The 26,483-nt window shown below is 41.2% G+C and overlaps 1 protein-coding gene and 1 long non-coding RNA gene across 18 annotated transcripts in view; both read left to right on the top strand.

Annotated features, from left to right (window-relative positions):
- The window catches only part of MIPOL1 (mirror-image polydactyly 1), a 189,431-nt gene extending 179,821 nt beyond the window's left edge, over positions 1 to 9,610 (top strand). For all 16 annotated transcript variants that reach the window (XM_068683294.1, XM_068683293.1, XM_068683290.1 and 13 more), the window contains one exon: positions 8,071 to 9,610. In XM_068683294.1, coding sequence (XP_068539395.1) covers positions 8,071 to 8,137 — 67 coding nt within the window. In that variant the 3' untranslated portion in view covers positions 8,138 to 9,610. The remainder of the gene's footprint in view (positions 1 to 8,070) is intronic.
- A 12,598-nt stretch (positions 9,611 to 22,208) lies between these two features.
- LOC137857141 (uncharacterized) lies at positions 22,209 to 24,675 on the top strand. 2 transcript variants are annotated; one of them, XR_011096989.1, is made up of 3 exons: positions 22,209 to 22,344; positions 22,932 to 23,635; positions 23,960 to 24,675. It is a non-coding gene; the product is annotated as an uncharacterized lncRNA (long non-coding RNA). The 2 variants fall into 2 exon arrangements; XR_011096988.1 differs by having other exon boundaries at positions 22,932 to 24,675.
- The last annotated feature ends 1,808 nt before the right edge of the window (positions 24,676 to 26,483 follow it).

The following is a 26,483-nucleotide window of genomic DNA, read 5'->3' as shown; positions in this document are numbered from 1 at the left end:
CTGTGATGCTGAGTCTCAACTAGTAATTTAACAGCTCATTTTTAATGTGCAAATGAGCAGTGAGACACCTTTTCTGTTTTTGTCCCTGCATGTGGGACCACATTGCAACATCACCAAAATAGACAAGCTTCACACTGATAACTTCTATCTGTAATACATTACAAACATTAGGAGGAGAGGATGTTTAATCCATGGATTTTTTGTTGGTCCACTACTGCTGAAAGACTGCTCTTTTTTTTTCTTTCTTTCTATAAATACTTTTTAGGAGGATGACTAAGTGTGAGTCGCCCTGAATCCAGGAGAAGTCTGTGGGCACCACTGAATTACACCAGAAGGGTGGGGAGTTCAGCTACCAGTCTGAGCCCGTTGTGAATGGCTTATCACAACTGGAAGCTCAACTAAATCCTTTCTTCTTGCATCCAAACCCTTTTGCATTGTTACTTGATCTCTCAATGATACCATAGAAATCATTCCAGTGTGGGCAACATCACATGAGTCACACAAGGAAGGAATGTTTATTGAAATACATCAAACCCATGTAAAAGTGACTATTTTGAATGTATAGTGGATGGATTGGATGATGGTTTATGGGAAGGAATTTTCTCTCCACAAGCTCCAGATTACTCATGGTCATGAGGGTGGGACCACCTCAGGGAGATAGAACATAGCTGAGAGCTGTCTAGAGCCAGCAAGTCTGCATCAGGTTTTGTAAAATATTTGCGGAATCAAGAAAAAAGTTAATGTTGTCTTCATTGTTTATGATATCAAGAAGAGTCTGCCAAAGTTGTGCTTTGATGGGGTGGACTTGGGAAGCAGCCTGAGCAGTACATCAGTATTTGAGATTTTACGAACTTGTAAACAAAGCTTGACTAGAACGTGCCCAAAAGGGGAGGGACTGGTTCAGAACAGGCAGCTGAGAAGTTCAGACCTGGCCTTGTAAAGAAGACTTGTTTGAAATACACAGAAAGGTATAATGTGGTGATTTCAGACTGATACTTTTAAAGTTTAGAGTCTTTTAGTAACCCCATTCCCCACAGATACTTAAATATACTGCTGGTACTACATTTCATCAGAAATCCTGTCTATGGTTTTGAGCAGGTTTGAAATAGTTATTTTTGACAACGGATTTTTTTTTTTAATGTTCCTGAAGGAATATATAGAAAAACAAAATCTTCTAAGTAGGTCTTTTTTGCATTTCCTGAAGTACGTCTCAGCTAGATGTAGAATAAGAGAACTGGCTGGTTGTTACCAGTTGACATGATCCAAAGCGTGGATTAAGAAACCGAGAGGGGTGGGTTCTGTATCCAACAATTTTGGATGCTAATTCTGCAGGCATTTATGCCTATATTTGTGTGTGTGTGTGCCCAGGAACCCAGTTCAGTTCAAGACTACTTATATATGAAGTTAAACATGAAAAAAGTTTGTGAGTCCTTTTGGTCTTCTTGGTTGGTTGAGCTTCAACAAGTCATTTCCCTTCTCTGCATGCTGTTTTGCCCCATGCAAAGTACACATAATGCAAAATACACCTGATGTCTGCCATTTAAGCACTTTACACAAAAGTTCTGACCTTGCTTTCATATTGTGAGCGTTCAAAGGAAAGAATATTTGCTTTCTGAGATTGTATTGCTCACAAAAAAAAAAAAAAAAAAAAAAAAAAAAAAAAAAAAAAGGTGAGGAACTGTTCAGAGACAGAATAAGCCTGCCTGTAAATCATGGCTCTGTAATGATACCAGACATCGTACCAAAGGGCCAGACTAGTGTTCATTAGGAGCTGGGAGCTGATAGGAAGCAATATTTTTCCCTTTTCAAAAGAATAAATACTGTGATGGAGTACTTTCTACAGGGAAGATATATTAGCAATAAAATAAATCTTCTAGCTTTTCTTAAGCAGATGACAGAGAGTTCCAGGAAGTATTCATCAAGAAAATCCAAGAGACACTTGCCTATTCATATCAGCACAAACTTTGTGGAAATTCTGTCACAGTAAGCAGTAGGCTTAGGTGGCAAGATTTCTCCTAGAAAAAGGACTAGCTGTAATACCAAGTGAGTGGAAACAATAACTGTCAGTACTAAAAGTATTTCAAGCTTATGGAAGGAGGCATAGAAAAGGGTTTTTTTGCACAAGTAGGTGTCATGAACTTTTTATAAAAACAGTATATAAACTGTGGGACTGAGGCTGGAGTGATTAGGTGAAGTTCTCTGATCGATACCTTTCACAAGGTGGCATTAAATCCAGCACAGAGGCAGAAGTCCTGATTCTGTATTATTCTGTACTGTGATCTACATGAATGCAAAGTAGAGTGAAATGCTGTCAAAACAGATCAACTGTGTTTATCACTCACTTTTCCTCCTGCTAGTGATGGCACAAGGTGAATAGTAATGGTGAGCTAGCCCATAATCTTCCAAACAGAAGGTAGAGAGCAAACAATTTGACAAGATTAGTTATTGTGAACCACTGATAAAGGCTTAATATTTTAGCCAAGGCCTGTGTCAGCCAGGTTTATTTTGAAATATGTCTGCTGTCAGGAGCCCAACTGGCTGTATTTACTCCTAAGTTTAATCATATACAGAATTACTCTTTTGGGTTGAGAAGACGCTGAGAGGGATTTAATAGGAATGCTTGTTTTGTGACAGGGCTTTTCAGAGACAGAATGGCTTGCCCTGCCAAATTTAAGGTCTGTAAGTTTAATGGAACATACTTTTTGGAGTGACATTACAAACAGTGTTGGGCAAGCAGGAATTGGCGGCAGTGCCTAGAGTAATTAGATTCAACACTGTGGTGTACCACAGTTTAGAGCTCACTGATGCTGCTAAATCAGTCTCTAATATTCGATTTTAAGACCAGAAAGGGCTATTAACACCAGTCAGTCCAGCCACCTGTCTAACACAGGGCACAGAATTTCACCCAGCAATTCCTGCATCAGGTTCAAAAATGCTGCTGAACTGCTGTATGTCATTTAGAAGACACACAGTCTCCAATGCAAAAGATGCAGAGGAAACTTTGCTAGGTAGAGGCAGCAAGGTCCATATGAGCTCACATAGTCATTAGCAAAATGTTGATTTATGAAGATTTCGGTTACAGACTGGTAGATGACCCATTACATGCACCCAGGTAATGTATTTCAATGAGTCAATCAGAAATTATTATTGTTGAAAAGTCAGGGTTTTGAGGTGGCAAAAATAATACCTACATTTAGGAATAAGAATAATTAAAGTTTCACTGAACCACCCAGAGGGCAAGAAGGAGATGCCTCAGTAGCACACAGGCCACTTACTGCAAGGCCATACCCTTATGTTCCAGACTTTTATCCAGTGAATATTTAAGCATTTTATTTAATCGGAGCAGCCTCAATAACTGAAAATGAAAACAAGGTCCCCCCTGAACCCAGTGTTCGTGCAGTGCTACTTCCTGAAGAGGGAAGTAGCTGGAGCCTGATTCTCTTCTTAAGACAGTAGATCTGAACCAGTTTCCTCCAACTTCTTGAGTAAATGATCCTATCCAAGTGACTGGCTTCTAGAAAAGTGATAGTATCATAGCACAGCAGTATCTTCTCCATGTCACTAATTTCCTTCATTTTTGCACAAAATGTCTGAAAACAAGTATACTGAGTAGGATTCAATGAAATAGATCCAAGAAGAAAACTGAAGGAAAGGAGAGGAAAAGAAAATGAGTTTTGTTTTGTTTTTTTCATTCTGAGATGAAATTAAGTGAATTTGTTTGTTGGAACGCTCACAAAACAGTCATTTATTCACAGAGCCCAACTGCTAAATTGTTTGTAATGCATTTTATTTACCTAAAATATTTTTAAATGCTTGGTTTCTAAAGGGAATTAGTGTTAACAAAACACATTCCACAAGAAGCCAGAAATCATGCAAGTAAGGCCATCTTCATAGCCTAAGCCTAATCTTATCTACTGGAAAGATAACCAAGGGTTATAGTTTAGGTTTATAAGCCTTTATATAGCATTTCAAAATCCAGGAGGGTTTTGTTTTTATCACTTAACCCCCACATCTGCAGGTAGAAGCTATTGTTTTCAGCTAGTCTATATATTGCTTTGCAGATTAAGGCATAGGCTACTTGAAGGATGCTTTTTTGTTTCAGTTGAGTATACGTTTTGGCTACTTCTGGGGCATGGTGCCCTGCAGGATCATTCTGTGATGCTGTAATTCAGTCGTTTACAGAACTTGTGGATAAAGGCCAATGTTCTCATTTGCACTGAGTTCCTTTGGCCAGAGAAGGAGCAGCGTGGGAGGACCTACATGTATTTTCACTGATCCCAAGCTCCAGTTTAAACCTAGATTTCTTCAGCAGTCAGCAATACAGTGGTTGCACCAATAGGTACTATCTTTGCAACTATACATTCGGCTTTGGGCTCCTCAAACAAACTTCTCTGTCAGTAAGAATTGTAGGTCTACCTTATTGAGCATGATTCAAGAACAAAAGTCATTTATATTCAAGGGAGTAAAACTCTGTAAAGCTCTGCTAAAAGTCAAAGGAGGTTGTCAAACAGTTCAGGAACTATGTAAGAATATTCCATGTAACATCATGCTCTCTGTATGGGCATTTTGTTAGATGTATACATAGGTGGTAAGAGAATACAATTTGGAGTAATTGGAAGACATTTGTGGTGACATTCATGTTTAGGTACCCTTCCTCTGAAGATGAGGAACTTCTTAAAGCTTAGCAACACTTTTAAAAGTATATACTCAAACTGGTAATACTATAACAGCAAGTAATTTTTTTTTTTATTTATTTCTGTAGTAAAACACAGTTTCCCCTGATACTGAGGAATAATTAAGCCACTAAATTCAAGACTCTTCACAATGATGTGTGTTTTGCTTGCTTCTCCTGAGTGTCATATTGCATGTTGCATCGATACTATGAAGACTGTTACCTTCGCAAGCAAAAAAAAAACGTCATTTGTTAAACCAGTGTCCTAGGATACTATCAAATGTAGTCAGTACTTCTTTCGGTTAAGTAAAGTATGGTGAGGCTATACTGGCAGATATATCATGATTGCACAAAATAATAAAAACTGTTTTCTTCAGGTCACTGTCCTCTGTATTTTGAATCAAACTCTGCAGACCCTGAGACTTTTAGAGTAGTTCCCAGCATCTCCCATTCTGCTGCTTAGATATTTCAGTTAGTTTTTATTTTGAGGTATTGCTTCAGTTGACCACAGATTAAGACGCTCAGCTTCCAAAAGGAGCTGCCTGCAGTAACCCACCAGGCTTGATGCAAAGCCTGATCAATAAGGCGTGATTCTGTCATCCTCACCCCTTGCAGGTAGTGCCTCATTTACACAAATGGCCTTATTAGCTGCCTTTTATTACTCACAAAGAAAAATGTTGCTTACTGTGAGTCAGGATGGCAGAGTTGGGCCCTTGGTGAACAAAGAGTCTAGGATTATCGTTCCGAAAAGCCCCCTGAGGCCTGTATCAAGAGTTATTAACCACTGATTCAGCCCATAGCATTATTTTGTAGGCTTAAGTGGGATTTCAGTGGTATATTGGGTCTTGTGTGTGTGTAGGGGTGAATTTTGCCCTCTGTTATTTTCTCTTATAAATAGCTGTTACAGTTTCTCTTTTACATTATTGTTTAAATCTCTTTCAAAGGTATGGATTCTTAATCCCCTGCTGATTTTTTTTTTCTTTCTTCTAATAAAGAATAAATAAATTTGCAAATCCACACATGACTGAAACAAAAGGCAAATAAGCCCTGCACAGTTTGTATTTGGTGCTGGATACCTCATTTTGATGATTTCAGTCATCATTCATTTGAAAGGCAGAAGCTATGATTGTTAAGCCTCATTATTTTCAATGAAGCCTGACAGTTTCAAGGTTAAACAGAAGACAGCTACTTTCATCCCAGTGGTATTTCTCTTCAAACATGGGCAGCTCCTCACTAACTTGCCTGCTCCAATGTGCAGTGCCATTGGTTGGTCACAGAGTGGTGCACATCTAAGCCCAATTGCAGGACAGTGTGTAAGCAGTGACCCTATAACCTGTGTCCCTGGAAGAAACCTCAATTATTGAAGGCATTTTTCCCCTGCTTCTATAAGCCACACATAATTTCTTTTTCACTGAGCGGTGATTTAAATAAGCTGTGGTCTCAAATTTTGTTGTTTCTGCTGCTTATCAGAAAACAATTGGCAGCTCAAACCTTCTGTTTGCCAAGACAGTTTGAAATGTTTCTCCTCTCCTTTATTTTCCTGAAGCACATTAGAGAGGGTGTTAGTGAGAGAGACCTCCAGTGATATTTAAAGTGGTGAGAAAGCTGCAATGCTGCTTCTGAACATAAAAAGGTCGAAAGTTGTCATTGCTCTTGAGGGTGAGGACTGATCTGTCATTGCTTTCTGAAATTGCACGTGGACTAAGAACTGATTTAACAGAACATATCAGGAGGAAGGGGCGACAAAAATATGACCTATCAGTAACTATGAGTTAAAATTCATAGAACCTAGAAAAACCATAGATTCATCCCCTTTAAGGAGTAAATACGCTGTGAAAGCCCTGACTTTATACTTGCATGGACTGACTGCAGTGAGTTAGGACTGCCATAGATGTATGTTACAAATACAGAAAAAAATGAACCAGCTGGTGAAAAAGTAAAAGTGATACTTGGGCAATTGGAGGGAATGGAATAGCTAAGAAGTGCCTTTTTACCTGCGCTTAAAAAGTGACTAAAAGCAGATTATTTAGAGTCCCTGTGAAATGAACTAGAGCCAGTTGAACTTTCCCCATACATTTCCTGGTGTCTGATAATTGTGTTAGGGTGGTGAATTCTTAATCAAGTTTCAGGAATTAAGTCACCTGGTGAGTACAATAAGAGGTGTAGCTTCATGGCACTTTGGTGGTTCCTGGAAAACAAGAGTGTTTCAATACGTACCATGTGTGTTAGTCATGATTTGTGGCAATAAATCCAAGATGTGTTAACTAGTTTTCCTGCACTGAAGTTACTAATGTATCCATTAGATAAAATACGTTTTACAGTTTTGATAAAGCTGTTATTTTTTTATTTCCTATCTACATTCCTCATGTTATATAATATAAAAAAAATCTGTCTTTTCAGATAAGAAAAATTGTTCAACTTTGCAATAGTGAATACAACTACATGAACTTGCAACTGTTTTTATCCATTATAAAAGTTGTGTACATAATATGGCTCAGAAAGTATTCCAGTACTTCCAGTATGCAGTGTCTAGTTTTGTATAGTTAGTTTATTGGTCGGAGAGCTTTCATGGAAGAATTCAATAAAATACAGATAAATTGAAGAAATTACTTGAATACCTAATTGCACAGGAGTGCTTAAGGTAAATGTGTACAAATAGAAACCCCCTGAACAAATTTAGGCGATGTGTTTGCCTATATATAAAAGAAAAGAACAAATTAAGCCAATGAAATGCTGGACATGCTTATAGCCCATGCATTAAAATTAAGAGGATTAGGTGGATCTCTGTCCCACATATTTAGACTTAATTTTTGCGTAGTATACATAACAATCATACAAGCCACCTTCAAGTATCAGCATGCACAAGCTCAGAAACTTTCTTAGGTATTTTGAAAAAGCTTTTGATATAAAAGGCATGGGTTTGGGGACATAAATTTATAAACTGGACAATCAAAGTATCTCGCGCTGCTGGATAATGGGCATGGTATTTTTTAAGGGAAATAACAGCTAAGTATTATATTTAACAAGAATCATGGACTGCTCAGATTTTTAAAGTACAAAAACCAAATGTCCTGCTAACAGCAAAGGGTATATTTGCTATGATTGCTGCAAAGGGTTTTGTGTAAGTTCTTTACGGGGGTTCAGACACTACATATAGTACAAAAGCAAGTTGGTATATATCACTGGCTGCAAATTGATTGGGTTGTAGGTTAAAAAGTTTTCTGTAAGTTGTCTGCATTTTCCCTTAATGTCTGTCTTTTACAGTAGTGCTTTGTTTCTGAGCGTGACCACCACCAGGACAGCTTGGTTCAGTGCAAACACTGTCTCTTTCAGCCAGAACATTCCTAACGTTAGCTTCCTTTTTTTTTCTCCTCTCCCTCTCCCCTGCCCCCTCTCAGGTTGGAAAGGCTGGTGGACGTCCTGAGGAAGAAGGTTGGAGCAGGGACCATTAGGACCGTGATCTGATTGAAAGCTCTAGTCTAAGGAAGCATTCACATCTGGTGACCAGGCTGCTTCATTCAGCACTGTGTAAACACTAAAGCCTTAACTTAGCAAACAGTTGTTAGAAGTGGGACACTCCAGCGACATTCCAAGCTGAGATAAAATCAAATCATAAATGTTTAACTACTTTGCTGCTGAGTTCTGTGATTTGTTGAAATGTTTCACTGCAAACATGTATTTGTTTTTAAGCAGATGCATTGTGGCTCTGTGTACTGTGAAAAATGATGTAGATGCTTATTTTAACAGTCTGTTCTCTCAGTGTTACTAGACTACAGTCTGCTGCAAGGCACAGCTTAGCTGTGTTTTCAAATACTGCCAGCTTCAGGTGCAAAATCCTGGAAAGCAGCTTCAAAATGTAAATCCCTTACGTTATTTATGAAACTGCAAACAGTCCAGTATTTGTATGTTAAATACAGTAATTGATAAAGTAGGTTCACATTCAAGAAATAACTCTAAACACTATATTGAAGATTTTTTTCCTCTTTACTTGTAGCCCATTGAATTGCAGCTAGTAACTCTAGCTACATCTAAAGGAAGGATATACATATAGCTTTATACAGCAGTTGAATAACTACTGCTAGTACATGGCATTTTCAGCATACATTAAAAAGAAACATATAGTTAGGTTTCACTGGAGGAACAGCTGGGTAAATAATCATAAATTGCTCTGTGAAAGCTTTGTGACAGTGTGCAGTATCTCAGACAGTGGGGAAGGTTTCCTGCTTTGTTTTTGGTCAGTCCTCTATCCTTTCCTATGAGGGGAAATCCTTCAGATGTTCAGAAATCACTTTACAGAGTCAAAACTCATCTCTTTGGTATAAGGTGAGTGGCTCACTCATTCCCTACAGGATTTTTTGCCAGCTTATCTTGACCTCTGATTGCTCTGCAGTGCAGGAGTACCATCCAGGCTGGGTTTGATGCCAGAATGCCAACCCTCTGCTTTGCATACCTTTGAAGTGCCCTGGGAGTGAGCTTGAAGGTTGATACAATCCTACAGGGAGGGAGGAGATAGAGGAGTGGGGAGGAAACTCTGGGGTACACAGTCATTGTGGGCCTTACAGATACACAGGGAGAGTTGGCCCTAGAGGGAGGAGCCAAACGTCTCCATGTATTCTACATGTCTTTGTCACATGAACAAAGGTGAGCGGAGAGGTCAGCTCAGTGTTCATAGAAACCTGCTCAAGAAGGGCAGCTGTAATCTCTAAGCAGCCCACATTCAGTAATGAATCTTGGGAGCATGGTGGGCTTTGAGCTATGGCCAGGACTAGCCAGCTCCGTCAGGGTGTATGTAGCTCCTAAGGCTTCTGCTTGGTCACTCTGCTTTGTCTTTAATGTTGTTGTGCTGTCTTTCCTCTTAACGTTTGCTTGTACAGATGTAATGATAGGTCAGTTTACCAAGAGGAAAAAAAAAAAAAAAAAAAGAGGAAGAAAATGAAATTTCAGTTTGGGGTGAGACAATTCAATGCTTGTTTTTCCTTTCAAGCAATTCCATGTTAAACCATCATCATCTGCAGACCTAAGCTCCTCTTAGTTTCAGTCCACCAAACCTGGCAGAGATGAGCTTTCCCTTGCAGAGAAACGAATAGCATTCTTTCAAGACAAATTTGCCAAAGTCGCTTCTAGAAACTTCTGAAGTACTCTGTTTAAACTTTTGGACAGCCCTGAGATACCCAGTGAGGCTAAAGTCTCCCCATGACACCTACTCAGCAGGAAGAAAGCTTAATGCTTCCAGACCAGAAGACTGTCCACATCACCAGCCCCTTCACCCTCTCTGGTGTGTTGCTGTCCAGCATTTGGACAACTCAAGTGCTCTTTTATCCACTGTCCTCTTTGATCCTTAAATCACTAATTGAAAGACAAGATCTGAGCTGTTGGTGCTGTTGAACCAATTCTGCTTTAGGGAGGTGGTAAGGAAGAAATGAAAATGAAAACAGTCCTCATGACTGCTGTACTAGGGTAGAACAAAGGTCCAGCTAGCCCTCAGACTGTCTTTGGCAATGACCAGTAGCAGGTGTCTAGGAAAAGGTGTAAAACTGGGACAACACTAGTGACCTTTCTCCCAGATGCAATTTGGCACTGAGGAGCTTTCTGAGCCAAAAGTGGTGTCTGTATTAAGCAGCATTTTTTTCATCACCTGTTTTTTAATCCATTTAAACATTTAGTAACTGCTCTTTCCTGTCACAGTGACTGAAGAAATATTTCCTTTTTTTTTTGAACAGGCTATAATTATTTGTTATCACCTTGTTTTTCTATTAGAGAAACAATCATTCCCTGGCCATACCTTTTCTTGGTCCCTCACGACTTTATGTATTTCATGTCATTCCCCCACCATCTCTTTTCCAGACAGAAGCTCTAGTCTCTTATAAAGAAGTTGTCTTATGTTTTTAATTGGCCTTGCCATGCTGATGTGTTTCTTTTCCAGTTCTTCGGTGTTTTTACTGAGATAAAACCAGATTTGTGCATGGTATTCAAGCTGTGGACAAACTGTGACTTTATCAGCTCTCATGATTATGTTTTCTTTTTCATTCTCCAAGCCATTTGTAATAATTTTTAGCATTGTGAACAGGGCTTTTGCTTTACCTAGTGAACTGTCTTTATCTCAGCCCATGAGTTCTCACACTTCTACCTTTCTGATTCTCTTCCCCATCCCACCTGGGGAGAGTGAGCAAGTAGCTGTGCGGTGCTGAGCTGCCTGTTGGGTTAAACCACAATGATTTGATTTATGACAGCTTGTGTCTTTTGAATTAGTACTTTTATAATACAAGTAATTACTTTAGATCTTCAGTTACAATATTCAGCTCAGAGTTCATCATAGGTTGTACAAAGTCTGAACCATTCTCTGAACACACAACTTCACATGATGGGTACCCATGGCACCTGATGTTTTAATGTGCATTCCCTGATTGATATTCACTATTTCCTATTCCTTTTCTTCTCACAGCTCATCTTTACTGCTGCAGTAGCAGAGTACAATCAGCAAATATCACTGTTTCAAAATTACCCCTCTTTTCAAGGTGATTTCTTAGGTTGAACAGCATGGGGTCTGGCAAAGATCCCTGGAGAACAGCAAAGTAGCTTCCCTTCACTGTGAAAATGATATATTTATTCTTAACTATTGTTTTAATCTAACTTTTAACTACATATTTTCCCATATAAAGATCTTTCATCTTACTCATTTGTCAGCTTTGATGAGGAAGCTTGTTTGCTATTTTGGAAATGCAAGTTTACTTAATCAGGGCTTGTTTTCCATGCATGAATGTGCTAAGTTCCTCCTCCCACGGGTGTATCAGAATTCCTCACCTTCCCCTAAGTCCTTCCTCCTCAGAATGAATTGTCTTGTGAGTGCAGGCTCCATACAGCAAGGCTGTTTGACCTCCCTCCTCTTGTGTCAGCTGGCTTTGTTTAGGAAAGTAGTATCAGCCAGGCCAAAGCAGTCTAATACATCTACATAATACTTGATTCTCTACATTTAGAAAATAATTTTGTTTCAAATTTTTCCTTTTAAAATATTGTACCTAAGGTGAAAAAATGCTTCCTGACCCTGTCTTATATCTTGTACCAAGTAGCCTGAAATTTAATGAACTTTTTAGTAAGTTTTTTTTTTTTTTAATTGTCCTGTAGATAAAGGACTTTGAATCATAATTAAAATAGGTATTGATTTTTAAAAATCATCTAGAAAAGTTTGTCTTGTTTGGAAAGGACCTTTGGAAATTCACTGTGCTGAGAGGTGAAAATTCAGAAACAGTTGGGCACTACCTCCTCCTTACTAACAACCTGGTGTGTGGTCTTCAGCAAATCCCTTAGTGACAGTTGTAAAAGGTATGCAAGCCCTCAAGAGGTACATAGGCACCTTGGGGGAGCTTTCAAACACATCTGTGCTGTTAATGTCAAAACACTTTCGCTTCTTCGCCCACAGGAGTGAACGATGAAGGTCACACAGCCCCAGTAATGGAGGCCCAGCCTTTAGTGCCTTCAGGTGAATTTCTGGCCCTGATGAACTCAGTCTGAGTTCTTCCTTTCAGTATAATGTGGGCAGGAACTCTGATCTGTCATGTAGAAATAGGCAATAATGATAACATGGGTTAATTGGCTTTTATCTTACAGTTTATTCATTGAGAAGTGATTGATGTCTGCGCAGTGCTCTGAAGGCGAAGAAAGCACCTGCCCCATATAGCAGACATGCAATAGTCACTTCTGTCCTAATTTACGAGAGGATGAGATTGCATCAGATTAACTAACAGGAGTAGCAATTCATTTGCCTCCCGATGGAACAGCAGAGTTCATGATGAAAGGTGGTTCACCATAGGCAATGCTTATGGTGGCAGTTGTAATTACTGGTCAAATTAGTGTCTCTGCTGTTTTGAAGAGCACTGAGATGTTCAGAAACATCCATCCCTTGTGAGATTTTGTGTGTTTCTCTTGATGATCCTGCAGTGTGCTTGCATTGGGAGCCATTTCTGTTATATGCCAGGGTAAAATATGTAAATAGCATCATGTTGGCTCGGGATAAGAGCGTTATTAATGCTTTTCGGCACTGTAATTATATTCATAGTAAGCCTTCCCTAAGCCCACACTAATTAACAATATTGTGACAAATCAACTTTAACAGAAAAGAACTGTGGACCTTTAGTCGTTTAGTACTGTTTTTCATTCAGCCCACAACCCAAATCTAGTAGCATGGTTTTCTGTACTAGTGTTGGGAAAACTACTGATATTTGAAAAGTTCAGAGCCAGCTCAGTCTTGTTAGCAGAATCCTGTAGATGAAGTCAGTTTGATTCCTCTTTAAATATATTCACAAGAAAGATTCATTAGTTAATCATTAATGTAAGGGAATATTAAAACAGCTTTTATAAATAAGCCATCATATTGAAATAGTTAAGTAAAGTCAATATGTTGTCACTTGAACATGTATTTATCTATTTATTCCAAATCACAGGACGCTTTACAAATATTCACCTTAATTTTCAAATTAAATGGCTTTATAAATATTCTTATCAGGTGATCAAGAGTTGTAACATCCTTAATCCATATACACAAATGAACTTGCTATCTAAATGTCAGGATTTCTCTGTGCCTTTATTCTATTCATTTAGAGTAATTCCAGATGAAGGCTGTTAGGGTTATTTTATCTTCTTTTTAATTTGTACCCCAAAGATTTTTCTCACATACAAGAATTAAATGTGAGGCACATTTAAATCTCTGACTGGCAGTTTCTCTGATTCAAGTCTTGCTGTGATCTCAGTGTTACATATACTGACTCTTATCATTGTAAAATTTCACATCAGGTCTGTGGAGCTGGACTTTCTCTGTTTGTTCTTCTCATGCATTTGTAAATAAAATGCATTCATGAGTCCAAAAAAACAAAGTGGTGTTCTCATATTAGGTTGATTATAAGTCAGCTGTGACTTATAATCTAAGACCACTGAGCTTCAGTGGTCTAAACATTTCATTCTTCAGTTTTGTTGGGAGCACACGTGTTCTGGGAGGCTTTTAAACAAATACTTGAAATGGTTGAAAGATTTACATTGCCAGTGCCTAGCTAAATATGTAGTCTTAAGAAAAGACATGGTTTATTTTGGCACCATTTGAAAAACTCAAATATTTTAAACATTTGTTAAGTTCGAGCTTGCACATTTGAACGAAAAGTTTGCATTCCAAAATTGCATCTCAGGTTACCTGTCTCTCTCTTTTGTATTTTATAATCCCTTTATTAAAATAGTCTTTGCAAAAGAAGTTGAATTTTGGGGTGTTTTATTTTGGTTTTTAGTTAATTGTAAAATATTGCTATTAACTTAATAATTAAGGTAATATTTACTTGGTAACTCAGCTCAACTAAACATCAAAAATGCAAGTCCACTGAAGTGTTTTCAGCATTTAGAGCTTTGGATTTGTTTGTAAAATTAATCAAATACAGGGATATTGGCCAAATCCTGCAGTGCCTTATATTTAGTCATTCTGTGTGCTGTGATGAGTACTAGCCCCGATGTTGGGTACAGACCCAGACAACAGAGAAAACAGGTTGAACTGATAAAATAGAATAGCTCAAGGAAAAAGAAAAGCTATCTTTTGCCTGGAGTTGTTTTTATTTTCTGTCTTTTCTTCTCTTGGCAGAAGAGGGTAGGGGAGGTTGCAATGTTTAGTCTAATTTTTTTCATTTTAAAAATAATTGCCACCTTTGATTTTTCCCATAGGTTTTGACCTGAAACTCGTACTGAAACTTAAAAAGTGAGAATGTATAAATTGAAACCAGTACATTTTGTTTAAATCCCACCAGATCAACAAATACTGGAGCACACCACTACAATTGTGTACATGCTTTGGTGTGTTGCCCAGTCAACAGCCGACTGCAAAGGGTCACACCCCTTTCTGAGAAGCTGTCATCAGGAGGCGTTTGGCATGTTTCTTCCATGGTTACCTTGGGCCAAAGGTCCAAATAGTGCCACATTCACAGGAGCTCCTAGGTATTTGAACAGCTTCTGAATGTGATAGAAGATCCATTATCATATGGTAAAGCAGCAACATACCTGGTAGAATTGGTCACACCTGATAAACCTTGCAGAATATGTTACATGAATTTACAGTGATTAACACTCATACATGAATGTGCACACAGCATTTCACATAAAATTGACAAATTTAATGCTTTCCCAAAGAATTCAAAGGATGGAAAATATGGTATATTTTTGACAAAAGGGAAGGGAAGGGAAGGGAAGGGAAGGGAAGGGAAGGGAAGGGAAGGGAAGGGAAGGGAAGGGAAGGGAAGGGAAGGGAAGGGAAGGGAAGGGAAGGGAAGGGAAGGGAAGGGAAGGGAAGGGAAGGGAAGGGAAGGGAAGGGAAGGGAAGGGAAGGGAAGGGAAGGGAAGGGAAGGGAAGGGAAGGGAAGGGAAGGGAAGGGAAGGGAAGGGAAGGGAAGGGAAGGGAAGGGAAGGGAAAAAGCTCGAGATGCAAAAATAGAAAAGTACTTTGACACTACTCTAATTCATTGTTTGAAGCCTTGGGACCTTTGTTCATTTGTGTTTGGCTTTCACTATTGTGCCGCTATTTCACGAGTTCTTTGTGATCAAATAGGTAAACTGCTTACAGTCTACAAGAAATGAGGATACTGGTGTCTAAGTGGAAATCTAAGCAAGATATCAAATATCTCCACTTGGAAGTCAGTTTCAAAAAGTTAACTACTCTCTTCACTTGGATATTTAGATTATTTAGAGAACATATTTGATTCAGATGCAGCCTCTGTAGAACTATACTAGACTAGAAATAGAATAACAAACAGCAGGAAGTCTCCATCAACACATGCTCACAGCACTCATATCACTCCCATTTACTGCCCTAATATACTTTATAAAATTATCAGCTATGTTTCTTCCACTTTATGTAGAGAGAAAAAATATTTCTCACCTCTAGCACTCTACCAATGCAGGAAGAATATCAATATTACAAATTAAGGTTGCCAAACATCAGTGGTACAGTTAAGCAAGAGAGAGAGATGCAAGAATAGATAAAGACTTGGAATGTGATCTGCTATGGCATTTGTTATATAAACTTGTTTTAAAATGGAGGTGCACAAATGAAACGCTTCAAGCTATGGCCTCCAGTATGGCAGAACTAATCTACCACTTAACTGTACTCTTACTAGACAGAACATTAGCCTCGCATACAGTTCAACAATGTAGGGTTCCATATCCATCTCATAGGACATGTGGGGCTCCAAAATACCACATCATGCATTTTGGACCTAGAGTTATGAATTCTCAATGTATGATCCAGTCAGCAAACTGAGAATGATGTAATTAAATCATAGCTTCAGCTTGGATTCTTCTTCCTGTCAGACAAGGAAGGCACAAATCAGGACACCAGGACTGCCCTATTGGTGCTAAAGCAGCAAAAAGGGAAAGTGAAAGATAGAAATTACAGTTTGTGCAGAACAGCAGAAAGGAACTTTTGGGAAAAAAAAAATGTGGAAGCTTAGTCTGCTTCAGATTAAAAACATAATGATTGCCACTGAGTGACAGAAATACTTTGCTTTGCATAACCAAAGAAGTGGAAGTCAAAGCACAGCACAGCTTTTAAAATCTTTGAAAGCAGGTGTCTCACTAAGGCTAAAGTTGATGTGAGAGCATAAGGCTAGAAAATTTGTTAAAATTTGGTTTTGTTCATTTTTTTTCCCACTATATTCTTGTTTGATAGGACAAGCTACCTTGGTTCTAAATTGTGAATAAGACAACATTCCTAATTAACGTTTAGCTGTTTTGGTCACTGTATAACCAATATGTACAATTGGCAGTGTCCCCTCTGCTTCTCACAGGTTGAGTAATAGAAATGGCAGTTGTCCTATCAACTAAGGCCGTTTTGGTATAAATATGACATAAAAGTAATCATATCAAAATAATAAATATTGAGCCCTTTTAAGGTTTTCATCAAGAAATCTCCGCACCTGTTAAAAAAAAAATATTATTTATTTATTATTAATTAATAAATTAATTTACTTATTATTTATTATAAATTTAATTTATTATTGAATTTATATACTAAAATTTATCATTGTATAATTTATTATTATTATTATTATTATTATTATTATTATTATTATTATTATTATTATTATTATTATTATTATTATTATACTTTCTCCCATAAATTGGTAAAATAAATGGCTAAATATATATTTGATTACATGTTGGATGTCTTCACACTGGACCTGATTGGAATTGACTGAACTAGACTGAAGGTTTTCTTAACATCTCTACTGGTGTGGGCACTGTGTGTCCAGATGTCAAAATCTTACTGTGGCTCATGTGCATGTGAAATGCCACCTCTGGCCATTCAGAGCTCTTCTTCACAACATTTCTAACAGTTACACTCTCTGTCTTGCAAAGCCACAGCTTGCAAAGCCATAGCTTCTTCTGTCCAAAAGAGTAGTTCTCCATCCTGACCCAAAGGCATCAGATATGGGACTAGCTGCATGCAGGTATGGAACTTTTGTGTGAGTTTGCTCCCCTCCTGATAGCTTGAAGTGCAGGAGAACAAAGATGTGTAAACTCAGGCTGTTCTCTGTGTTAAGCAGAGACTTGACTAAGGATTGTGCTGCCAGTGTGCAGGGATATCTGTGGAGAGGGAGAGGGAGGGCTCTCATCTTCAGAAATACAGCATCAAACATCTGAATACAGTAGTGGCTGCCATCACATGACTGGAGTAGAAGCCAGAAAGCTTCACAGTTTTGCTCTGCTTTGATCACATAATGGAGAAACTCAGCTCAATTGCTTTTCAAGCAGCTAAATGCCCTGCTCCCTCCATATTTTGCTTGTCTGCTCGTGATAACTTTATTTCCCAAGAGCTCTAACAGCCACTAGAGTAAGACTCTTATAAATCTGAACTGCCTGTGCCTAAAGAAAATATGCTTTCATCAGTGTATTTTTGTGAAATCCCACAGGACCGTTCTCAACATTCCTATACAGCTAAGCCACAACTGCCTGTTGTAGCTATCTTCCCTGATTTTCAGTAATAGCATTATTCTTGTAAATTTCCAGTCATTGAGATTTGATCTGTGAATGACTAATATTGCATGTCACAAAGAGTTTCATACAGAACCTCACCACCCTTGCACAGACTCATTTCCTGTGGAGCCAACCATTTGTTATCAGGTGAGCTGCTATCTGTTATCTCATTAAATGCCTGATTTCTTTTTTTTTTTTCACTGCTGTTGGCATTTTATCTTCCTAGGGCTCTTCTCAAACCACCTGCTGCAGGTGCCTAACTGGCTGTTGTGACTATTGCTCTCCACTAGTAGTAAAGTGAGCCAAGGTCTGGCAGGCTGAACCACATATTACCCTCTTGACCCAGGATGTGTGGGAGATATACCACCACCTGTCATAGGCATGTCCTGTTCCCGCCTTCCACCCCACCCCCAACCCCACTTGCCAAACCTGTAAATTATGTCTTTGGTTCCTATTTAGTTACTCTTCTACCTAAGTGATTCATATACAACATGTGTCTAGCTAGCTAACAGGTCGGTTTATAGTGATTATAAGACATGCATATGGCATAGTTCAGCCCAAAGAAAAAGATTGCCTTGGCTTGAACAGCTATTGCTTTTTGTAAAGGTGGAAAACACTGATAGAGTGGCTCAACAGGTAAAAAAACCATGGCAAGCTCCTTCTCCTCCTTAATATGCTGTTGCTTTTCTGTTGAACTCATCCTGGTAAAGCTGGATGCCAACCAAGCTGTCATTAATTCCATCACCCCTTGGTCTGTAACAGAGTGGCTTCCCTTAAAGCTGGTCCCAGGCCTTCACATGGAACTGCACACATGAGGGGAATTACAGATCCCCGACTATAGAGCATGGAGAACCCACTGCTGTTATTGAACTTGTTTTCTAGACTGTCTTTCTCTTCTGTCATCTCCAGACCAGAAAGTCTCATTACTCTTCTTTTTCCTGTGGAGTTAAAGAGCGATTTACTCTCCCAAATCCTCCCCTTTTTTGACAACTGGAGACCATTAATAGATTACCATTAGCCTTTTGTTGGATAAACTGAACAAGGGGAGCTTCTGACATCACCTACCAGATATTGCTCAGACAAGAAGGCATTCCGGAATCCTTTCTGATTCTTGGGTGTAGGGATACTTGAATTGGACACCACTGCTTTCCTGGTCTCAGACATGCTCTGTATGAATCTGATCTCTCCCTGTACTTCTCCTGATCCCAAGGACCATGCTCATTTGCTAAGGCACAGCACCACCCAGGACCTCGTGCTTGGTGGGATACCCAGCATGTCCACCCAGTGATGCAGTCTCCCATGCTGTAAGTGTGCTCTGCATCCTCAAGTAAGTTGCATGACCTTATCTCCATGGTGTTAAAGGAACCTGCCTTCATTTCAGACAGTAGATCGTATCTGGAGTCAAAATAAATTACCTCAATAAAAGTGAAGTTGGAGGAAGATAAAGAGGGAGGAAAAAAAAGAGAAGAAAGTATTTCAGGGACTGAAGGATGAGCAGAATAAAGGAAGAGGGGAGAGGGATTACAAAGGAAAGGACAAGAACATGGGAAAGGAGAAAAAGAGGGGGTTGAAATACAGCAGGAGTAAGAAGTTGGCACCTAAGTGAGAAAAAAAAATAACTTCTGAGAGAGGATGGAAAGAGAGCACTACAATGAGAAGGAACAACCTGAGCAAGAATAAAAGTAGAGCTAGAAAGCCATTCAGAGACATGTATTTGTGGTTCATTCTTCCTTCAACATTTTCAGGATGTGGGAGAGACCAGACCGAAACTGATCCAAGGTACAAAACAATAATGCAAGAGTAAGCTGAACAAAAGATGATAAAATAGATGTGGAAGTCTCATTTTAGTAAGCTCTGCTTCATGAATGCTGATTCCTGTATCCTTTATTTTTATTGCTGGACCATGAATGGTCCCAGTAATGGAAAGAAATAGCTGCCTGTCATAGCCATCTGAAAGTCACAAAAGCTGAAGCAAGGAAGATGTCTAGTAAGGCTGCTACAGAGAAAAAAAAATGTGATTGTGCAGTCAATCTTGTTGGTTTAGTTGTGTTCCATGGTGATTTTAATTACACTGTAACTTGAGCTAAGTCAAAGGATGGCAAGAATAGTGGCTGGATAGAGGAGGTTAGTGGAATGCAAATAGAAAGAAGTGGTGCTGGGGGCAGGTCTGATGGGCAGGGGGCAAAGCTGCTGGTGGCACCAGCATGACAGGCTCCCAGAGGCAGGCAGGGCTGGCAGTGAGGGATGACAGCCACTCATTGGCACGGTGATTCTGCACTGACCATGAAAGGGAGGGAGAAACACGTCCCTGCTGATGGTTAGGAGAGAGGAGGTCTCAGGGGTGTCATGGGAATAGAACTGCAGAGCTGAATGCTAGCACGGAGAACTCACTGTCCCAGGCAGACCCTTCACAAAATATGAGGCCATACCTTGAATTCACTCGAGTTTTGCCATAGTTGACAGCAGTACTCCCTTACAACCAGAAGGGTATCCAGCCGCTGGGTGGTAACTGAGCTTTCAGGTCGATCAGTAGTGGATGGTACATCACTTATGCCACTGACAGACCCTAAATGAATACTGTTTGAATAAGCAATGATATTAGAGCTGTGTGCTCTGCAGCAATTGAAAGAAAAGTTATCTAGATGACTAGTAGAGAGAGGCAAGAATTTTTGACTAAAGTATTGCTAGGAACATTAACACGTTGATTGAAATACACCTGACACTGCTACCCTGAGGGCTGCAAAGCCATGTAAGATACATGAAGTATTCACTTCTTCAGTCTATGCTGCAGCCTTCTTATGGTAACAAAAAGCTACTGAAGGTCAATACTAAGAACACTCATTTTAGTGATGTAGGTATAATATTCGATTTTGATCAGGAAAAAGAAAGAAAGCTCAGAAAAGTGTTTGTTTCTATGGTATGTACTGCACATGTGGCCAATAAGTCTTATTATTGAGGGGAGGGATGGTAGCATGTGGTGGCATGTGACACATTTAAAGGTCTCATATTTCTTAGCAGACAAAAGCAGTCCCAGGGCTGACAAATGGCTCTGAGCATGGCAGAGCTGGCTGCACCCCTCTGCTTGGAGCAGTGTGCAAGCAGGGGCCCTGGGGGCTCCTCTGAAAGCCAAGAACCCCCCTGCAGCAAACTTTTACTGCATCAGGGGATCAAGACCACAGATTTCCCCTTTGATTTTTTCAAGAGCTCTTGTCATACCAAAGAAAAGCCAGTATTAAATGTGTGACACCTTTGCCCCTGCTCTTTGGGGAGCTCTTATCACAAGAGAAACTGCATTTCTCTTTTCAGACTGTAGAAGGACGCAGAATGCATCGCGCTTCCTTACAGTGCCCTGGAACATCAATGCTAAAGCAGAAAATTAGCAATGGACAGGTTGCAAAACAAATTCCATGAAGTTTCCTTTGTGAAGAAGCTGATCCAAGTTTTTGTTTTGTTTTGTTTTGTTTTTCTTCAACAAAAACAGGTCTCAGAGGGCCAGGTGGAAGCCTTGTTGCTCTTTCCTGTCAAGACACCACCTAAAGTTGTAGATTTAATAGCAAAGTCATATTCCATTTCCTTCTGTTATATGCATGCATAGATAAGATTTTAATTTGCCTTAAGACTTTCATGCCATAAAAAGTAAGAACATTGTCATTTTAGTAAAAATTACTTGAACTCTGTGTATTATTTTCATAATCCCGTCTCCCACTCCTGTATATCAGCATTTTTTCTGTATAGACCCTGTGGCTTGTATAAGTCCTGCTTTTCTATAGCTGTTTCTTGACAGCAGGATCAACCCTACTCCTGCCAGGTGCTGAAACTACTGATCTTGCCTCAGCTGAATAAAAGTTGTGGGTGCGACACCACTGCTCTGAGCTCCGCTCTGTGGAATGCTACATTTGTATTAACATGTATCTTTCTTTGTGATTTTTTTTTAACTGAAAATGATGCCCTTTAAAATCTCTTCCTGGAGAGAGAGAGAGAGAGCTGGAGAGAGAGAGAGAAAAAAAAATACACTCCCCTTGGAATTTAACCTTAATTTGAACCAAGATCGGTGAAAGAAAAGCACTTTCGTGCATTGTTCACCAGCTCCACCCAGCCAGCCCCTTATCTAACCTGCGTCTCTATTGCTTATAGCTTTGTAACTTTTGCAGTAGTAGGCTCCACATGCTCTTACATGCTTTAAAACCAGCTTGGAGACAGGGTGACACTACAATAGCAAGAAACACCTAGTGATCCTATCTTGCTAGCCCTTAGACTGTGCAGTGCAGTAACAGGGACTGGCTTAGAAAGGGCCTAGTGAGGAGCAGGGTGAGCAAGCAGCCCTCTTAGCCCCGGCTGCTGGCAAAGGGGACAGTGGCTTCATAAGCCCTGAGCCAGCCTCTCCCTACACCCCGAAGCAGAGGATTTTAACCTTTAGTAACTCTCGGTTTTAACCCAATTCCTTGTGTTGTTTTTTTTCCTCCTTTAGAGAGAAGCAGCCAACCCTTCATTTGCATGACGTCAGCTCAGGGTCAAAATTCACCTTTAAACACACACATAAAACAGCAAGCTTCCTTGTTTGCTGTTCAGAGGCGGACTTCCACTGCATGTCTCCTGTTGTCTGGATGGGGGGAACAGCCAGTGTATTGCCTTCCCATTACTTTTTGCTTCCTAGAACAGGCAGACAGCTGCTCCAGGTGTGGTCCACCTTTATGCTGTCCCCTGGCTTCCATCAGCCATCTGCTCCCTACAGCCCTCTCATGCTCCCAGCCTCCCTCAATTTCTCCTGACTGGTAACCGCTTGGCCCACCTGCCTCTGCTCACCTTCTGCTTTATATCCCTCCCTTCCACATCCTGCTTCCTCAAGGCATTCGTTGCTCGTTATTCCCACCCCCACATCCCTCGTGCTCCACTCTTACCACTTCTCAAGGGTTTATGTGAGCCTTATGTTGCCCTTTTAGCTAAGCACTGTCCCCCTTCACCTGCAGGTAGACGTGGCACACACCTGGTGGAGGGCAGTGGGTGGTGTCACCCTGCCAGCAAAAATAAAATAAAATAAAATGTCCATCACGTGGGGAGCAAACATCTTAAAACTGAAGGCAGGAATCAGATATTCATGATAGCTGCTCGAAATAAAGACCAAATTTCGTGCAGCTCACAAGGAAAGAGAGGATGCTATTAAATGCACGAATAACTTGCCATGTATCCTCCCCTCTTTTAACAACCGCCGGCTGCTTTTCTTTCAAAGAGAAGTTTTGCGAAATGCTGTTTGTTTTTGTTTCAGGTGGACTGCAATAAAACCCTTCAAGGAAATACTGCATATAGCATTGTTCCTACTCTCCTCGAGTGTTTGAAGGACCCCTCAGAAGGAGCATGCACCGGGAGACGGGAGGGAGGAAGAAGGAAAAAAAAAAAAAAAGAAATATCAAGGAGACACGGTTAAGCATGAATCATTTCGGTCTCTCGGTTGAACCCGAGGCAAGATCAGATTTCACATCCACCCTCGACGGGGCTGGCATTTTCACACACGCTGCAAACCCCTTGGCGTGGAGGTGCCTTCATCTCGCGGTTACTACGGGGGGGGGGGGGGGGGGCAGTGGAGTGTATCGAAGCCAGATTTGTTTTTTTTAATTCTTGTTTGTTTGTTTTAAGAACACTGCTGATGCGAAGAACGGTTACTTGTGCTAAAAAAAACGAATGCCCAGATCGTACGGGCAGGCTGGGAGGTACCGAGGTACACCCCCGGGCAGCTGCAGCTCCCAAGTGCGGGGGTCTCCGGGGAAAAGCAGAGCCTCTGGAGCGGCTTGACTGGCAGGAGGAGGAGGAGGAGGAGGAGGAGGAGGAGGAGGAGGAGGAGGAGGAGGAGGAAATCCCTCCGGCCGCTGCCCTGCGCTGACTCAGCAGCCGGGGCTGTCGGGGCGGGGGGGCTCAGCCCTGGTTTTAAGGACCAAGAAGGGCGTAGGGGGTGGGCAGGACTACAGAACAGCGGTAGGTTGGCAAGTTGTGCTACATCCCCGGCACCCCCAGTGCCCCCGCTGCCGGTGGCAGCCTGCCCCCGGGCTTGTGTGCGCGCCTGCAGGAAGAAGGAGGGAGAGAAGGGGGGACGGGGGAGGAATCCCGGGGAGCCCCAGAGCCCACCCCCCCCCCGCCTCACAGCCCTGTTCCTGTACCTTCTTCCTCAAAAGCACCCCGCAAAGTGCTTTCTTTCCTCCCGCGAGGTGCCCTGATGTTTAGCAACACAGAAAACATTTTGTAACTTAAACCGGTGTTATTGTATTATTTTGTATACTCTTTTTTTTTTTTTCCACCTAGATCTCTGATTTTTCACGTCTCCTGCTGTGTTCATGCTGGCTCAGGCGTGATGCATGTGCCAAACCGCAAAGCCTATGGAGCACAGGTCCTTGCAGATGAGGAGAGCTTGAGCCTGCGACTTCCGTAAATTAAAGAGCTCTGTGTCTTCGTGTGTCTGTGCACTGACTGTTTTCAGAGGGTTTTAGCTGTGGTTTGCCGCTCAGTATTGAAAGGTGTTATTGACACTTACAGGAGAAAAAATGAGAACGAGATTTTTTTTTTTTTCCTTTTCATTCATTTTAAGTATAATGGTTTCTCTTTGGTTTTCCTTCTTCTATTGTGTCCCCTACTAATAGTGTGGGCACCGCCGTGGGAGGAGGACTGTTGCACTTCTCCACCGCATCGACACGTGCTCTGTATTTGCTGCAGCCCGGAGTACCAGGCTGTTGAGAAATATTCGATCCCAAATGTATACAGTGATGGTTCTTAGACTGCCCTGGTGTAAAGAATCCACCTGGTTGAGTACAGTGACCTTGCTTCCTCCGAAATAAAGAATTTGAAAAGCAATGACTCATTTCCATGAACGTCTTTCCTGATTAATACTGAGGTTTTTATTCTATTCCTGTATTTCTAGAATGGTGGCAATATTTATAGTGGGAACGCAATTATGCCTTAGAAAGCATGTTAATGCATATTAAAGACTTGAGTGTTACCCGAGACATAAAGGTGTTGTAAAATCTGCCAGTAGGGCAGACTGAAAGCCCCGGTCTCTCAGATGAAACGTGCTAAAAAGTTCAGAACTACTGTGTGAAGAGCCGTCATTATCAGACAATATGTGAAAAACATCGTTTCCCTTGCTCATTTTTAGTACAAGAAATGTATCTTCATGGCATCCAGATGAGACTGTACACTTTTTCTGAGCTTTAACCATCAAAACCGGCGTTAAAAAAATGTTGCCGGGCTCTCGCCGTCCCATCCTGCCAAGTGCTGTGCACCTCCTAGAGGCACTCGGAATTGCTCTTATTTAATTAGGTCTTATTTACTTATTACATTCCGGTAACACATGGGTTGCAACACGCTCTGCAGCGGGAAAAAGCCGCGGTCGGCGCCTGGGGAGCTGCCCATCGGATCCTCGGCCCTGCGGCCGGGGCAGCAGCGGAGCTAGAGCCCGTAGCCACCCCTCAGCATTCCGAAGCAGCTCTTCGCTTTGCCTGGAGGTGTCCGGATCTCAGCTGGCTTCGTGTGGAAAGCAGGAGCGGATAAAGGACGGTTTCGGTGGGAGAAGGAGCAGTCGGACACTGCTCCCACGCAGCAGCCGGCTCTCTCTCGGCTGTCTCTGCCACCCATCTGGGTTCCCAAACGGCTTGCATTCGCACAGACACACAAAAAGGGTTTCCCTGCATCAACCTGCATGTCCCTGACTTTCTGCGCTTGGGCGTTTGCTCGCTTCTTCAGCCTGGGAGAGCACGATCCCAGCCAGTCTCACCTTCGCAATTGCCAAAGGGCTCCAATAGGGATGAGGCAGAAAGGGTTTCCCCTTTTCGCCGGGGCGACCCCCGCTGCTACCCCTTCCCAGGGCGGCCGTGGGGACCCTCGGGACCCCCCAGGGCCCTGGACTTGAGGCCAAATTTGACAGGCGCCCGCCGCCGTTGTTTCAGGGCGGGCTGAAGCCCGCGGATCGGAGTTTGGGGTCCGCAGCTCGCTGGGCTTGTTTCCAAAGGGAAAAAGTTTCCCGTGGCTTCCCCTCCGCCGAAATTCCAAGAAGCTCAGAAATAAGGGGGGGGGGGGAAGGGGGTTCCCCTCGCAGCCCCCTCTGCCGCCCCGCGGATTGATGATGCTCCGTAATGCTCCGCCAGCACCACAGGGAAGGGGGATCCGTCCTAAACGTGGCTGCTATTTCCATTTTCTATGCCTGATAGATTGCAAGGGAAAAAAAAAATAGCGATCAATCCAAATGAAAGTGATATTTATGATATTTTAAATCCAATCGCCTCTGCATCTGTTTCACGGAAAATACAGCCGTGATTGGTAAAACATAAATCCACAGACCTTACTTCAACCTATGTGTTAAATCGTGGAATTTGGAAGAAAAAAAAAAAAAAGAAAAAAAAAAAGGGGAATTGTGTTTAATTTGGCGAGTCTCTTCTGTTTATTTTTGTTTAGCGCTGCATAGTATTACATGCAACTTTTGGCCCTGGGAGGGATGAAGGGCGGGAAGCCCTGAACTGATGTAAAACAGAAGAAATGCAGGCTACTTAATGTCTGACTGGTCCAGCGAGCTGGAGATGGTGCCATGTCCTGCTTTTTACTAGAAAGAAGTCTGGCGTGAAAGCAGGATCTTTGTTGCCTAGGAATTAAGTTGTAGCTGCTGCTTATTCCTTACCTGAACTCCTAATCCCCTGTTTGTGCTACAGCACAAAACAAATTATTTCTCGTAGACCAAAGAGCTCCCTTGTAACAATTAAAGTCTATTGTGTAAAAGCATAAATGGCGCATTGATCGTTAAGGTAAAATGACTTGTAAAAGGTAATTCTTGAAGTATGTG

The sequence above is a fragment of the Anas acuta genome, chromosome 5, assembly GCF_963932015.1.
Source record: "Anas acuta chromosome 5, bAnaAcu1.1, whole genome shotgun sequence".
In the NCBI taxonomy this organism is placed as follows: Eukaryota; Metazoa; Chordata; class Aves; order Anseriformes; family Anatidae; genus Anas; species Anas acuta.
This window is presented reverse-complemented; position numbering and strand designations above follow the sequence as displayed.